This window comes from Elephantulus edwardii, unplaced genomic scaffold, assembly GCF_000299155.1.
Source record: "Elephantulus edwardii isolate Elephantulus edwardi_28Jun2011 unplaced genomic scaffold, EleEdw1.0 scaffold00183, whole genome shotgun sequence".
In the NCBI taxonomy this organism is placed as follows: Eukaryota; Metazoa; Chordata; class Mammalia; order Macroscelidea; family Macroscelididae; genus Elephantulus; species Elephantulus edwardii.
In genome coordinates this window covers 3,946,602-3,963,809 of record NW_006399933.1, presented here as the reverse complement: position 1 = coordinate 3,963,809, position 17,208 = coordinate 3,946,602, and the positions used below count along the sequence as shown (strand labels likewise).

At 36.4% G+C, this 17,208-nt stretch overlaps 1 protein-coding gene across 1 annotated transcript in view; it reads right to left on the bottom strand.

Annotated features, from left to right (window-relative positions):
* The window catches only part of PCLO (piccolo presynaptic cytomatrix protein), a 445,980-nt gene extending 429,370 nt beyond the window's left edge, over nt 1-16,610 (bottom strand). Inside the window, exons 1-2 of the mRNA XM_006896143.1 lie at nt 16,360-16,610; nt 9,089-10,586 (exon numbers count right to left, since the gene is read on the bottom strand). Coding sequence (XP_006896205.1) covers nt 9,089-10,586; nt 16,360-16,610 — 1,749 coding nt within the window. The remainder of the gene's footprint in view (nt 1-9,088; nt 10,587-16,359) is intronic.
* Nucleotides 16,611-17,208: the final 598 nt, after the last annotated feature.

Genomic DNA, 17,208 nt, shown 5'->3' with positions numbered 1-17,208 from the left:
ACCACATGACCTCCTTTCTCAAAGGCAGTTACTGTGGAAGAGCATTTTGGCTGCAGATAGCTCCCTGTATTAGACTACGCAAATCAATGCATAATTTATTTTGATTAAAAATTAGACACAACCAGTTCTCACTACTATGAGTACAGTCTCAATCACTTGGTGAAAACATTTTCTTTAATATAATTAACTTATCTCGAAACTGGATGCATACATGCTTCCTCTCTGAAACAGGGAAGACAAGAATTTCTGCTGCATCCTCGGCAACCACAAACAAGGCTTGGGAAGTACAAACTAAGTACATGCTTTTCTTCTTCAGAAAACACAAACATTTGCCTAATTCTATCACTATTTTTACAAATTCTTTAAAATAGAATCACATGATAAAAACATTTTTAATAAGCCTGCCAATGACTTTCAAACAGACTCTTACAAGTTACAAGTGAGGAAGTTCTCAAATCTATAAATTTAATGTCCACACATTATATAATAACATTTTTAAGCTGCTTCTCACATGGTGAGCTTAATGTATTTAAGTCTAATTTTGCATTCCAAAACTTTGTATTATGTTCAAATATTTTCAAACTTCCAGCAATGTTTTTCTCTGCCACTCTATACCTATGTCCTTTCTCTATCAATGAAGTAAAATATACACAAACATTTTCCCAATAAGTATAATTGCAGAATACCTAAGACCATGATCACATTATGAAGTTTCCCACTTAATTTCTTCTAAGTGTTTTAAATAAATAGCAATGTGTTTCTAAGAATTCTTTCAAGTTTTCAAATAAGAATTATTATTTTGCTGAACAAATTAAAAAATGTATTTCTATTCATTTCACACAATTTATTAAAAGTACATATTATTGATTGAAGTATATACTATTTTTCAGCAGAGATAACATTTCTGAATTTATTTTAGTAAATTCTATTTTAAAAACCAGAACTCATGTTTATTTGCTATTATTTTGGCTCTTCTTCCAGATTGAGTTCTTTCTTGACAGTTAGATGTCAAGGCTACTACATTAATCATCTTAATTCCCCAAATCTAGCAGAATGGCCAGCACAAAGCAGGAGCTTAAAACTTCCTTACAAAGTAGAAAAGAACTTATCAATATAAGTCACTAGCTTGAGTATCAGTGAGTAGGAGGACAGAAACATGCTCTCGGTCCTTGATGTTTTCTGTACTAAACTCCAAAAATTCTTGTGTAGGATACTAGTTTCTTTTTAATATTAAGTACACACATCTATACACACATTTTTTTCCCAACCCAGAATTTAGAAGCTAGTATATTGTTCTTATATGCCATCAAACTGCCTTATAATCTTCTTTGTAGTTCTTTATAATCTTCATTAGGCATTTTGTGTCCTAAAGCTGTCTTTTGTCTGGGTATATTTTTTTCCCTTTGGGTTTCAAAATAATTGGGACTTTGTTTTATTATTTAAATCTTTTATCATTGATGTAATCTTTTTAAATATTTGTAAATAATAGCGCATTTTTATCCAAGCTAATTAAGATCTGGGATAAGCAAAAGTGCTAGGTAAGTCTGTTTTCTCAAGGGACATGAACAATGAGCAAGTTAACCTATCACTGTATTGAATTTACTGATCCAATAAACAAATTTTCTAAGGCTAGCTATCTGCTTTCACAACAGAACAGCTGTTCTTACCCAGCTCTATAGATGACTGTATACACATTATAAATGCTGGCTACATGTAAAGACAATTAAAATATCTAGGCACTTAAAACCTAAAAAAATATCTGAAGGAATAAAAAGGTTGAGCTTCTAAGAACTAAGCTTCTAGATAGAGTATTAGGGTTGGGTTTTTGGGGGTTTTTTTTCTTGTTTGTTTTTTTGTTGTTGGTTTGTTGTGGGTTTTTTTTTTGTTGTGTTTGTGTGTGTGTGTGTGTGTGTGTGTGTGTGTGTGTGTTTTAATTAAGTGAACCTCCCTCCAATTTCCATAAGGAAATTGTCATTGTAAACTGGACCTGGTCAGAGATGAAAGTGAAACAAATAATACACTTTAAAATATTTTTCAATAATGCAGATTTCATAAAAGGACCTACAAGTCTTCTCAAGTACTTCTTTAACTTTATTACAAAATATAAGACAAATATAAGTTTATTTTGTTATAATCAGGACATGCTCATTAGGAATAATATGGTTGAGATCATATGAAATATCAAATAATTACAAAAGTAGTATTTTTTTCTTCCAAAAACCTTATGCTTAGAATTGGGACACTGAATTTCTCTTAATTTGCTTCATATTTTTAAGAGAGTCAGTTAGAGCACAACAGGATATGGTAAAGTATATATAAGTGTATTTTCTCCACTTTTAGAGAATAGTCAGTCAGCGACCCTTTCTCATTCTTTTAATTTTCCACTTTGAGTAACTCCTAAATTGACTGTAAAGTCACATACATATAAGCACAAGCTCACACACATATATTTAGTGTGTATGGCAATGATTTTCAAGAATTCTTTCATATGTTAATAAAAACCTTTACTGACATCACATTTCCTTGATATTTTACATGTTGTTCTTAAGTTCATTAGAGTCGTAGACGACTCATAAAGACCCTATGAACGAAAGTCCTCGACCCTTGTGTGACTTTCATCCTTTCTCCAGGTTCATAGGTTTCTGGAGGTAAACTATTTACAGAAGTGGATGCCACTCCTGCTTCCAAGCTTGTTCAAACTGGGGAGCGCCACCAAACACTGTCCACGATGGGTAACCGTTATTGCATTTGACACATCAGTGTCACAGTGTTCAACTTCACAGAAACTACAAGTTACCTCTGTACGGCAAGTGGACACACCAGGGCTATATGACCTACAAGAATGTTTGACTGAAAACAATTAAGAACTGGCCTGAGGGCCGCAGATGAGATATTTTACGTAGTCTAGAATTTAATTTGTCATCAAATTTGAAAATTTCAAGTAACTGTCCATGGTAATCATGCTTACCCCCTGAGGCAGCTAATTATGGAGTTAGACAAGAGAAAAATAAAAATTACCCTCTGCAACTGTGTTTTCTTTATGCTTTATAAGAGTCCAGTTATCCTACTTGTTTGTACAACAGTTATTTATTTTTCTATATAATCAAATATGTCTCTACTTATTATGCACTATTTTTGTTGTTGTGTACCATCAAGTCAGAACTGGCCCTTCAGAGGATTTTCAGAGCCAGTCAACTGCACAGGAGAAGACTGTGCATCCTTCTCCCATGAGTACTTTTTGCTCATTCAATGTTTCCAACTTCTCTCAAAAATGTCACTTGAAAAAGCATTGCCTTGACTCTGTCCGTTTCTTCCCACCTTCTATTAATGCTCTAGAACTCTTTAAAATGCCAATTTATGCTATTGGTGCCCTTTAGAATTTCCTGGAACTTTCAAATACTTCTAATCTCTAAAAAATGAGACCTTAGATAGCAAGATAGTGAAGAATATATGTGCATATTTCTTTTTCTGGGGAGTTGTAAGGAAATCTGTTTAGAACCCAGGTTAATAAAAGACTCTGATAGTAAAAACAACTAAAAATATAAATACCCAGAGAAAAGTGATCTTTCAGGTTCTACACCAGAAGTCATTTAGAAACTTCCTTACTTCTATCTACAGGTTTCAGCCTTTTGGCATCTGGCATGTTTCACTCTTTGATTAATCCGTCTTAACAATTTTCCTAGTTCAGATTTACCTTCTCAGAAATAGCAGAAAGAGGGCTTGTCGCCTAAAAGAGATGCCCCATTCACACTCAACTAAATAATTTTATTATTTGTATTTTACTCAGATTTCCAATAACCAGAGAAGTTTACATAAATATCATTTACTTGTGAAGAGGGTCATCGCTTGTTACACTATCCAGTTTTAGACGAAAACTGATTTAGTTTATTAGTTGTTGTTGGTGGTGTTGTTACGTGCCATTGAGTCACTTAATGATTCATAGTGACCCTATGTACATTAGTCCTGAAACCTGCTCCATCCTGTTCCAACTTTACTGTCTCTGACACACCTATTCTCATGACCCCAGTCACTGAATCCATTTATCCCATTGACGGTCTCTCTCTCACTCTTTCTCTGTCCCTCCACCCTTCCAAGCATGATGTCCCTATTAGTATAATGATTAAAAAATAATGTGACAATAAAATTGCTATCTATTTTAATCACTAATATTTAGTTCATTTTCAATATTCTGAATAGTGACAAGTCATTTTCATAATCAAAAAAATTAATTCATGAGATTTACCATTAAAGACAAGTCTTTAAATCTCTGTCCCTACATCTATCTTGTCTGAGATAAAAGAAATCAACAACAGCAGTGCTCCAGCACTAATCAGAAAGCAAATACTCTACTTCTGGTCAGAGAACAAGCCTAAAGAGAGTAAAAAAAAATATATTTCATTAAAGAAACAAGAAAAAGATAGCTGTAAAATTCCTGCAGCATTAAAGCCCAGCCTTGAGTGGGTAGATTTTTAAGGTGTAGATGGAAAAATAAACTCTTCAACAGCCAACAGAGAAGGTAATTAGGTCATTCTCTCCACACAAATGTATGTGTGTACAAATTTATAATTAAGGAAATAAAACATTTCCTTCTCTAAAGTTTATGGCTGAATAGTAATATCTCTCTAGAATCACAATGATAAAAGTAAGCACAGTCATAATCCCCAATGTGTTCCTAATAAGAATACTGCCAAAGAAATTCTCTAAATCTTTTCAAGGAGAGATACAAGAGTAAGTATTCTATTTCACTGACAGAATACAAAAGTGATACCATGAAGTCTCTTGAATATAAATAACCACCTTGAAAGTAACAAACTCATAAACATTTAAAGTACCAAATAATTTTGAAGTCTCTGTCTCTGTCCTGTACAGAAACAAATGTTTGCTTCCTTATTCCAAATCCCTGAGGAAACTAGAGTAGGAACCGACAGTGGGTTAGGAATTAGCCTTGGGTGTTACTACTTCTTAGGAAGATGCAGAGATATACCTTCCCTTTTCATTAATGCATACAAGAGTTTAGTAAGGTCATCCATCAATTGAAATCTATCTTATCTCCTCTAATTGGAGCTCTTGATTGCTATCCAAGCTTTAACCTCTGGAGGTCAGAATCCTAACTTTTAAATTATTAAGATGGTTAAGTAACTGTCCACAATATTGAGAGGACAGGAAGATAGTCCTAGAGTCTATAATTGGAATTTAGACTATATTTTCCTTATTGGGGGACAAAAAGACATAAAAGCTAAATTAAATCTTACTACTAATATTAAGTACCAATTATCCATGTATTGTAGTCTCAAACTGGTAATTTATGATATGTGTATATGTAGAAAGTAACATACCTATTAACTTTAAAAGTTTAATCTATTTGAAACTCTAATATTATCTATGTTGTAATATATTTCAACTTCCAAAGCTGTCATATATTTTAAAATGCCCTAAAAATTTTTATTTAATGCTTCTAGCAACCTATTTTTTTTTCCCACAGAAGCACACTATTTTCATTTTTCAAGTGGCAACATCCTTACAGAAACTGTAAATGTCTTGCCTAAGCTCCTCTGTTTACTAAGGATGATGTCTTCCATTTGTCAGTTGGCAATGGCTATCTGCTTACACATGTCCAATGCATCATATGTCCATTTATGTGCATCCTAATTCTTAGTATCCTTCATATTCCCAGCTCAAATATTTCTGTTTCATGAAGAAATACCTCTGCTGACATTGATGGCTTCTTCCTTTGAACTCAAGGTATTTTATCTTTCTTCCCATCATGAGTTAATAGATTTATAAGGAAAAATCTGGCTTGGGTTTGGCTCAGTCATTTACTATCTAGAAGCAAGTAAACCACAGTAATGATATTAACCTCAGTATCGTTGTTAATTAAACAGAGAAAACAGAATCTTTGCTACAGAATTATTTGTAAATTATGATAAAACAAGAGGAGGAAAACACGTACTATATCAAATGTAAAATACTGCACAAAGCTGCTTTTATTTTATATATGTATTCAGGAGCTCTGGTGGCCTAGTGCTAAGAACCTGCACTGCAAACCAAAAGGCACACAGTTCAAATGCAGCAGCTCTCCACGAGAGAAAAATGGGTAATCTCCTCCACTCCACTGTCATTTCCTGCCCCTGAAAATCTGCTGGAGGGTCGGCTATCAGACAGTTCCAACTAGATGGCACACAACAACAATATATATATATTTTTTCTCTTATACACAACTTCTATTCAACTTGTGTCCTACATGAAGAAAGAGTTAATATTTAATTTGCCATAAAGCTTTATGGTGGTTAATAACTCTTTGATATAAATGAGTAAAACAAATGAAAGCTGAAAGGTATGACTACATTAAAGAAGTTTAAAAAAAAACCCCAAGGGTACTCAAGGTTACCTGTTTAATGCAATCTATAATCTAACTCCAAATCAATGCCCATTCTAGTCCCTGCACATACTCTGTACGTTTCCAGTGCTTAGTTTGAGCCCCATGATTGCTTCCTTTTACTTTCTACCTGTTGAAACTATACGTCTTCTTCTGTACCCAGCTAATGTAGAAGCAGGAGTGACATCTAATTCCTAAACAACATGCCTCTGTAAACTCCATGAACTTTGATAAATGACGATAGTTATACAAAGTCTTCAGGCCTTTTTGTTCATAGGGTTGCTATGAGTCATGCTCAACTCTACAGCAATCAACAACAACAACAACGTTATTTTTTCTATGAAGCTACATCTCATATACTGGAAATAAGTATGTTCTAATCTGGGGATGTGGGGGTAGGTGTGCCAGAGTCAGTGGGACTGGCTCAGGACAGGGCAGGCTTAAGAGAATTGTACACAAGGTTGCTATGAGTCACAGGCAACTCGATGGCACATAAGAATAAAAATCTCAGGTCCATAATATTTGTCCATATGGATCAGAGCTCTCATCAGCTGCCCACACACTTCTTTGAATATGTTTGTTTTTGCTGTTGTTGTCCTTATATGCTGCAGAGTTGTAACTGACCCATTGCTGACCCTACAGCAGGTCAGCAGGTATTTAGAGGCTACAAATCACAAAGTAGAAAACTATCCATCTTTCTCCTGTGGAGCAGCTGATGGATTAAAAAATCTGGTTATGAGTTGGCAGCACAGTTGTTAAGCTCCCAGTTTCCTCTTATTTAATACATCTTAATTATGTTAAGATTGGAATTTATATTTCTATTGTATTTATATCTACACAATATGGAGCAAAATGCCTCTACATAACAGACACTCACCTAGCTGTTGCTTACTGCATTCTTAATACACACACACACAAAAATAGTAAGTCCAATACTATATAATATCACATCACTGGCCTAATGTCAAGAAGATGAAGGTAGATGTGCCTGCGAGCACATTTTGGAAACTGTCCTGAGAGATTATATCCTGCTGTTAATCTGCCTTTTGACTTCATTAATAAACACCATAATTGAAAAAAAAATCAAATTAGTACAGAAAGTATCCATCTAAGTAGCAGGTAATGGCTAGAAATGTATTTTCCAAAATTAAAGAACTATGTATAGAAAATAAAAATAATGAATATCTAATTTCTCCATAATTCTAGTGTAGCATGCTTTATCAGTAAATGAGGTTTTAAAAACAGTGGTTAAAAGATACTTCACAAAAAAAACAGATGTAGAAATATTTTAAATATATATCCTTTTATCCTTCAATATAATCAACATCCTCATTAGCACAACATTTACCAGTAATCATCATTGTTGTTATCATAACATAGATGTCACATATAACAACAGTACATAAGCCTCCTCTCTCAGGGATAGTTAAATCACATAATCCTTCATTGCCTGTTGCCGGCTCCTTACTGGGCTATTCACAGACAGGATGCATGGACAGCCCACTAACCAGCTGTCCTCCAGATGGACTAAATGGGTTCTGTGACTTCTCATCAGGGAGGGACATCAATTCTCTTTAAAATATGAACCTCTCGCAGACGGTAAGTCTCTTTCTCTCACTTTACAACAGTCTATTTTCACTATATTATTTCCTAATTGCAGAGAAGTTCTAAATTTTCATATTTCTGTGTGATTTCCACCCTCTCCTCCTAGAATTTTCCCAAATCTCTATATGTCTATAGACATGCCACTTTCTTCAGGGCTTTAGGTTATGATTTATTAACTGCCTTGCTGAGAATTAGATTTCTGTTATTAAGCTAAGTAGGGAAGGATGTACCAGCCCTTTATGATCTGATGTGTCAGAAAGGTCCACCTAGTCATTTAGTGATATAAACTGAGATCCTGTAGAGATGACAGACACCAATGTCAAACTTGCTCTAATGACTTATTTTGTAAACTTTTATAAATTGTTATCAACAACTCTTAACTAATGAGATAAGCCTGCCCTCATTAGGTCATATGAATCAATGGGAAGGAGATACATAGTCTGAAAAAATTGTATTCAGTATTATATACCAAAACGTTTTAAAAGTTTCAAATCCTGTTTACTTTTTTCATAAATCAAATACAATACTGAATAAGAGTATCATCATTTTGACAGGTAGGAGTATGAATTTAAAAATAAAGCAACATCTACATACACAAAATAGGAGTGTGATTCTTACAGTCAGTATAAATTAAGGAAATGCTCCATTTCTTTGAAGCAATTAATATTTGTTTTACATGCCAAGTTTATTAGAAAATTCAATACTGTTTTAAATTTACACTTGAGAAAATGTAAGGAAAAAAATCATTTTGATGGGCCTAAACTGTGCTTCTCTACCAGTAATCCAAAAACGAACTGTCATTGAGTCAGAACTGACTTACAGCTGAGCTTGCGCTATAAATTTCAATGGAGGAGACTGCTCATCTTTCCCCCCTTGAGCTACTGGGAGATTCGAACCACTAGACAGAGGCACCTTTTGGGTCACTAGGACATCGCTCTTTCTGAAGTAAACCACAATAGTTCTAACCAGCAACTGGTAAATGAAACAAACAAAAATGGTAGAGAGGAAGGAAGAGAACAACTACACCATTCGTAAAAGATAAACTCAGCATCATTTGTGAAAAATGACATAGCTTGAAGAACAGAATTCATCAAGCAGTGTACTCACCTCGGTTAAGTGTGGATTGGGATTAAAACCACAGAGACTACAGACAGTTGTCTGACATTCAGTGCATGTGTTAAAATTGGCCTTTCCTGGGTCATGCAACAGAAGTTCAGTGGTTTTGCAAAGAGGACAGATGGTTTTAGAGATGTCTTGTACTGGAGTCTGTGCTGCAGATGGAGAAGCTGTAGGCTGCAGAGGTTTCCCAAATCCTGTTTGGCTTCCTGATTTTACAGACGGCTGAGATGAGGATTTTGCAGGTCCTGGTTGTTGAGCAGGACTCTTAGCTGGGCCTGGCTGTTGTGCAGGAGTCTTTGTTGGGCCGGGCTGTTGAACAGGGGTTTTTGTAAGGCCTGGCTGTTCAGTGGGGGGTTTTGCAGATCCTGGAGGTTGAGCAACAGGTTTTGCAGGACCAAGCTGTTGAGTGGTGGGCTTTGCAGGTCCTGGCTGTTGAGTGGCAGGCTTTGCAGGTCCTGGCTGTTGAGTAGGGGGCTTTGCAGGTCCTGGCTGTTGAGTGGGGGGCTTTGCAGGTCCTGGCGGTTGAGTAGAGGGTTTTGCAGGGCCTGGCTGTTGAGTAGGAGGTTTTGTAGGTCCTGGCTGTTGAGCAGGGGGTTTTGCAGGACCTGGCTGTTGAGCTGTAGTCTTTGCAGTCTCCAAGGGCTGGGCTGAAGGCTTTGGTCCAGGCTGTTGAGCAGAAGGCTTTGCTGTTGATGGAGGTGGTTGAGCTGGGGGCTTTGCTGTCAGTGGCTGAGGTGGAGGCTTCACCAACTCTGGTTGCTGAGATAAGGGTTTTGTAGGTCCAGGCTGCTGGTCTGCAGGTTTTCCAGAACTTGTTTGCTGCGTAGGTGGTTTAGATGGGCTTTGCAGTGAGGGTTTAGCCGATTCTCCCCTGACTACATCTGACTGTTTAGTCTGAGGTCTTGATGAGTCCCGTTGAAGTGGCAATTTTGCTGGGTCTGTCTGAGGTGTGTGTGAAGGTCCCAGACTAGGGCCTGCTCCTGAAGGTTGTGATTTCATCTTTTCTGGTTGCTGAGAAGATGCAGATCTGGGAGAGCCATCCTGCTGAAGTGGGCCCTTATGAGGCCCTTGCTGCTTTGGAACTGACTTGGGTGACTGTTGTGATGAAGGCTTTGCGATTCCTTCAGGTTTTCCTTGTTCTTTCTGAGCTACTTTTTGTTTCTTGGCAGTTTCTTCCTGGGACGTGTCAGAGTCTGATATCAAATCAAAGGGGTTGAATTTATTTACAACAGAGGAGACAGCACTTAAGGGGTTAACCTCTGAGAGGAAGCCAGGCATCATACTTGATTTGTGCTCTTCCTTGAAATCAGTTCTGGATTTTGATTCTTTTAAGCTAATAGTGGAAGGACTCCTTCCAGGCAATTTCTGCTCCGACCTAAAAGTGTCTGTAGTTCTACTCTTACTGAGACCAGGCTGAGATGGACGCCCAGGATCTGGCGGTCTTCCTGTTTGCTTTGGAGAGTGACTACTATCCAATTCTTGTTTTCTACAAGAGTAGAAGGAAAAAAGAAATTAAAATTATCTCAAATTAAAGTGATATTCAAAAGTTATTACTTTCTTGAGACTCTTAAAGTCACTGTGGGTCGTAGTAGACGTGATAGCAGTTAATATATTCTTTTCTAAATCTTTTAAACAATACAGGTATAAATAAAATTAAAATCTATTTTTGTACCATACTAAATTCTATCAGATAAACTATATTGCTTCAGTTATTTTTCTTCACTTAGACAAAAATTTCTAGTAAGAAGCTATGGAAAACAAAACAACAACAATAACAACAAACACACACACACAAAAACAACCAACAAAACTTGCTACTTAAGTGGAGAGAAAGTAAGTTACCCAATTAGAAAAATACATAGAGCAAAACTGATTTATATTTACAATAAGCAGAATCTTAAACTTAATGTATAAAACCAATAAAGTAAGGTATGTTATGTCCAGCATGCATCTTTTGTATCACAAGTTCAAAGAAAGTTAGATTACCAAATAACAGCAATATTTGAGATAAATGTAAATAGCAATGATCTAAACTGTTCACTCATTTTCAGAAAGTACTATATACTTGACTCAAATGAAGCACAGACATAACGATCACTTTACTTGATGCCTGGGTCATTATTTTGTGCTAACATTATCACAGCACTATTAATCACATTAATATAATTTAAAATTAATATGGGACTTATCTTAAGTCACTGATTTACATTAAATCATACACAAAATATAATTTTAAAAATAGTTTTGGACACATGATTACTTTTAAATGACTATGGGTAATTAAAATAGGTATTACACATACTTTGTTGCTGTTAGAGGTCATCTTGTATACACTGACTTTTAAAAGAATCCATTCTTTAACTGATTAATTTGCAATTAAAAATAACATGGTATATTAGAATTAAGGAGAACCTCATAAGTATTTTACCTGTAGCTTTTTCATATCTGGGAGAGATTAATATTTTTATTTAACAAAAAGAAGCAAAGTATCAGTGACAACCGAAATATAGATCAAAAGAAAGTTGTAAATATTCCAATTTGCTTTTCATGGTCAGACGATGAACTTTCAAGTAGAAACAGTATGAATTAAGTTTTGTCATAGAAATTTTGAGTATAAATCAAGGCATAAGACATAAGGAATAGAAAAAAAACTGGAAAGTATTACTTCTAAATTGCAAAGGCTCAGGAATGAGGAGCATAATCTACAAATGGCAATCTGTGAACAAAATGATTCTGTATAAAAAAAGTCAGTAAGTCAAAATTCTTTGGCCTGATAATTTCATGCCAGAAAAAAAATAATTAAAAATTTACATCCAATCAAGTCTCCAAAATGGTTTTGCTTTTAATTTTTAAAAAATATTTATTATTTTGTGTGTGTGTGTACCATCAAATCTGATCTGACTGGTACTGGAGGAGATTGTCCCTCCTTCTCCAGAAGAGGATCTGGTAGATTCGAAGCATGCACCTCTGGGATTGCAGGGCAGATTCTTGCCACTAGGCCACCAGAGCTCCTTTAAGTCTCCAAAGTTTTTATTCAAACAAGGTACCAAAAAATTCCAAATGTTCTAATATTTTAAGTGTATTATTGTACATTTCCATTTCCAGAAAATTCATTGTGAATGTTTCTTTATACCATTCCATAAATGGGCAGAGTAAAAATATTTTACTTAAATTCTTTTCAAAAGGTATGTATTATTCAGATTATTCTAGAAATTCTGTACAGTCAATTAATATATAGCATCTCATCTTTTGAAGACCCGTGCTCAGGTACTACTTTATAGGTGTAATTTAATATATTAGTACTTAAGCATTTCACTGAATGGGTTCATTCCTTTGAACAGAATAAAAAAAAGTCATCCTTATAGTAGAAACAATTTCTATTTTATTTCACCACAGTGTCTTTCTTTGAAGTACTATCAAACTTATTTTAATCACTTCTGTGAAATCATTTCACTTATTCTATCAGCAAAAATTATCTTAATTATGACCAAATACTTGTGCAAACAATAAACACTAAAACTGAATGTAAGATTTTTTGCAATAGAAACTATAATTCCATGCATGTCATAAATGTTACATTATTGAATTACCTCTGGCATAAAATGACAAGTATAAAGACACTCAAATTAAAATTTAGTTTTAGTTGCTACAAATATGAAACTAGAAGTAAATCATGAAGACTTTGGAATTGAGAAAAGAAAGAAAATCAGTGAGAAGATATCAGCATTAAATGGTATGGAAGGGGGGAGGAAAGAAATCCAGGCTAAGTATGGTCTTTAGTGAATTAGCTGTTTGGTGTAAGAGTTGTTCTGTTAAAATGAAAAACTGGTGAATCTTAGGTACTATACTATAATCTCCTAAACAGAAAATTTGTTTCAATCATTTTTCCATCATCAGAATCCTGCCTGGCTACTAATATATGTGCATTAATGACTGGTAAATAAAGGAATGAACAAGTTTGTTTTACTTGAATGTCTGTGGAATTCTTTTTGCTTCAGACACTTTATTGGTACTCTGAGATTCATATGGATACATTTTACATTTTCTTTTAGAACTTGAATCTGACCTGCAGCTTTGGGAAGCAAACGAGTTACACAAGTTTATACCCAGTAAGGGTGGCTCAAAGGACTGTTAAAGGAAATAACTGTATCAGTGAGAATTCTTTAAAATAGGCTCCCGAGCAGAACAGTTGTAGAGCTAAACATCTCTCACAGGACATGAATGCAGGTGTATACAGAATGAGAACAAAAAGTGTATAACTGTATTTTCCCTAGGACTACAGTAAATAAAAAAAAAAATTCTAGAAACATATCATATCCAATTTGTCTTCTACTTCTCCATTATAACTAGTATTTCTATTTCTTACTACCTTCCTTTTAATTTTATTGTTTTCATCCACAAATCTGAATTTTTCTCTCATTTTAGTAGGGAAAAAATTACAGCTATAAACATATGCAACTGTGAGAAGTATATGCAACTGAAGAATGCTGAAGCAACTAAAATGCTAAAACACCTTTAAGAAACTAGCACAACAGGCAATGACACTGAACTTGACAGTGCTGAGTCACATAAAATTTTACAATGTAAGAAATATAAGCAAATTTTGGAATATCTATTTCATTGTACACATAAGAGGATACTGGGAAAATGAAAGATGAAAGACCAAGTCAAGGTCATAAAACTAGTCAGCTGGAGAAATCTGTATCCTGATTCCTGGCCAAGAATGAGGGGAGGAATAGGGTTTTCTACTGCATCGAACTGACTTCTCCATATACAAAAGAATATAAATGCATAAAAAGATATCCTTCCAGTAAATTAGCTGATATAAAATCTGTTTGTATGACAGTCTTTCATTATTGATTTTAATGTTATCATTCTTTATACTTTCAAGGATCCTTCAAATCGGGAAAAAAAATAGCCCTTTCTATTTTTAATGACTTCTTAAGATAGGTATCACTTGCCTTATTTATAGGCAAGGAAACTGAAACAGAATTAATGATAGGCACATGCAAGTTGCATGCCCACTAAAGTTAAAATCTTAGGTTTCAATGCAATTCTTATTTCTTAATAATAAAGGAAATTCCACCATAACCATTTCACTCACTTAACCTCTTAACAGGAGCCCTGGTGGTACAATGGTTGAACACTTAGGTGGTAAATGAAAGATTGGTGGTTTGAGTCTGCCCAGCCACTCTGTGGCAGAAAGATTTGTGATGTGCTTACTTAAAGACTACAGGCATAGAAAGTCTTCTATGCAGTTCTACTCTATCACATGGAATCCCTAAGATCCAGAATCAATTCAGTGTCAACTTACAACAAAACTCTCTCAAAACTTCATATAACTTTACTATATATGTTTTTTCATTTACATAAATCAATAGTTTTGGGGTCTTGGCCTTCACACATAACCTTAGTAATTTTATAAAAGTTGCATGTATTTTATAGAAATCCTTGAGTAAAATACAAGCAAGCTACAAAAATCATAGACTTATTTGAATTTTAGGACAAAGATTACCTAACAATAATAATTCTACCTTAATAATTATAGACTAAAAAGCTTGAAAGTACAAATACTACATAAAACAAACAGATTAAAATAAAATTTTTCAATCACCTTCTGAACAGAAAATTTTAGAAATTTACTTATGGAAGCTCACTCTTGCTTGGTATTTGTAACCAGCATGCTATACCTGTTGCATGTGCCTTTTAAAGGGGGGGGGGGCGGGGAATCGTTAAGTAGTGGCAACATTTTTCAATGACCAAAAAGAGAATTATACCTTGTTATTATAAAGTTTGGTGAATAAAAATTGTGATTTTTTTTCTTGACCAAGATTTAATCAAAAAGAGAAATTACTGTGTATATCCTAAACTGGGCTATTAAAGGATAAGAAAGGTTTTATATGGTAGAAACCATCTCAAATATTGTTAGTTTAAAAATAAATTCAACATAAAGTGACTAATATATAGTATTACTGATAGTTTTCTTTTAAAATTGTGTAGTGTTATTTCTCTGATATATTTTAAACATTTAAGATTTACGGTGAAAATATTGTCACTCAATGAAATTGTGTATAATTCTCCTAAGAATACTAAATTCCATAGAATAATTTGAAAAATTATTTGCATATACTTAAGTGATGTTACAATGTAATCAAGTAGAACAAATGTACATCGATTTATTTTTGCCTCTCCAATTTCTAAAACTTCTAAGGAAAAATAATTTACCCTTAAATTGTCATAATGCGAGAGTGGCTTCAGGACCATGGACAGAGAACTGCTCTCTGGAGAGGTTGCACGTTAAAGGGTTTGTTTACAATAATAAAGGCTGGTCGGGCAGGTAGTATGATTGTACGATTATAACTTCTTACTATACTAATTAGAAAGCAACTAATTTATAGGAATGAAGGAAAATTAAGATCTAGAGAGGGATATTAAAAGATTAAAATTATAGATTAGCTCTCTTAATTGGGTGCACAAATTGTTTTTTGTCTTAAAAACAAGATACTAACAACTCACTCTAGGTAGTAAAAATTGTCATATTATTCTAGAACCTGAAAGTCACTGCACACATAAAACAGCAGTAGTTTAAAAAATAGCATATGCTAATTCAGAAATACATGTCCAGCACCTGCTATGCTGTGACCCAACCATCTGTTTAAAGTCACAACATATTTCAGTGGCTCTCAGTCACCATAAAAAGTATATTCATTCTGTATCATCTACCTAAACACCTTCTTGTTCTCTGGGTGGGTGGGGGGGTATGTAGGGGTGAAGGGAAAATCACCTCTAAGGATATGAAAGGGAGTGTTATAGCAAAAATGACAGATCAGTCACAGAGCAAAAGACCTCCAGTGTCCACAGAGGTTTAAACAGAGACAGGTAAACACCCAGCTCTATCCATTTCCCAGCACATCCGTGGTGTATTAATGGAAGACTTCCAGATTAGTAAAACGCTGGAGGGCGTCTCTCCACAGCAACCTAGAGGCAAAAGGTTCCAAAAGGCCAGAAATCACAACCTACAATCACTGTTCTAAGAATGCAACCCTTAACTATCCCACCAGAAACTCTACAATGCATCAATTTTATTCTGCCCCTCAGAAGGCTTATTTATGATCGCTTTCAACTGGCACTCCATTAGCGAGAATAAAATGAACGGAAACAACATATATGTACCGCCGTGCTGGCACATATGGCTTGGCACATATGTGCACGGGCAGCTGTACATATATGCCTGAACATATGCATCATGCTGTGCGTGCCTGTGCATGGAAGGCGGCTCCGCAGCGGCCGGGGGAACTCTTCCCTTGGGCAGCCCCTGCGCCCTTGACATGACAGCAGCGATCTGTCTCCTCTCCTCTTCGCTCAGCTGGCTCAGATCCGTCTCCATGCCGGCTGGGATCAGGGTGTGCAAGTGGCTCCCCGCCCCGCCAGCCCCTTCTCCGGCCGCTGCTGCCGCCGCTGCCAGCCCTTCGGGGAGCCCTTCCCCTTCCAAGCTCGCCTCGTTGCCCATGGCTCAAGGAGGAGCGGGGCCGCCGAGCGCCCTCCCAGAGCTGCGTTCCCGCCGGGAAGCCCACGGCCCGAGCTGCAACCCGCGCCGGGGTCCACCGCGGGGCGTGCAAGCGGCCGCGTCTCCGGGCTCGGGGCCCGGCACCGCTGCCCAGAGAGCCAGGCAGGGCTTAGTCCCTCTCGCAGGTGACGCCCTCGGCCGGTGCCTCCTCCATGTTGGGCAGCTTGAGGCAACCTTTGCAAAAGACGCCTCCCGGACGCCACCTCAGCGGCCGGAGCCGGGGAGAAGCAGATCTGAGCGGTGCCAGCCAGGCGCCGTCGGCCCCTCCCACTGCGCCCCGCCTCCCCGCCCGCGCCCTCACACTGCGCATGCCCCTCGCGGAACAGGTGATGGTCGTGATTCGTCCCACCCCACTCTGCGTCGCCCTGTCTCCTTCCTCACTCGCCGCATTGATTTAAAGGAGCCAGCAAAAGCGCAGCTACACCCCGACATGCAAGAGCAGGAGATTCTTTCAGGCATATTTCCGGATACCTCAACCTGAGATTTAGCTGACTAGATTCAAGGGGGATGGGCAGGGAGGGGCCCGGGGGTGTGGCTGTTT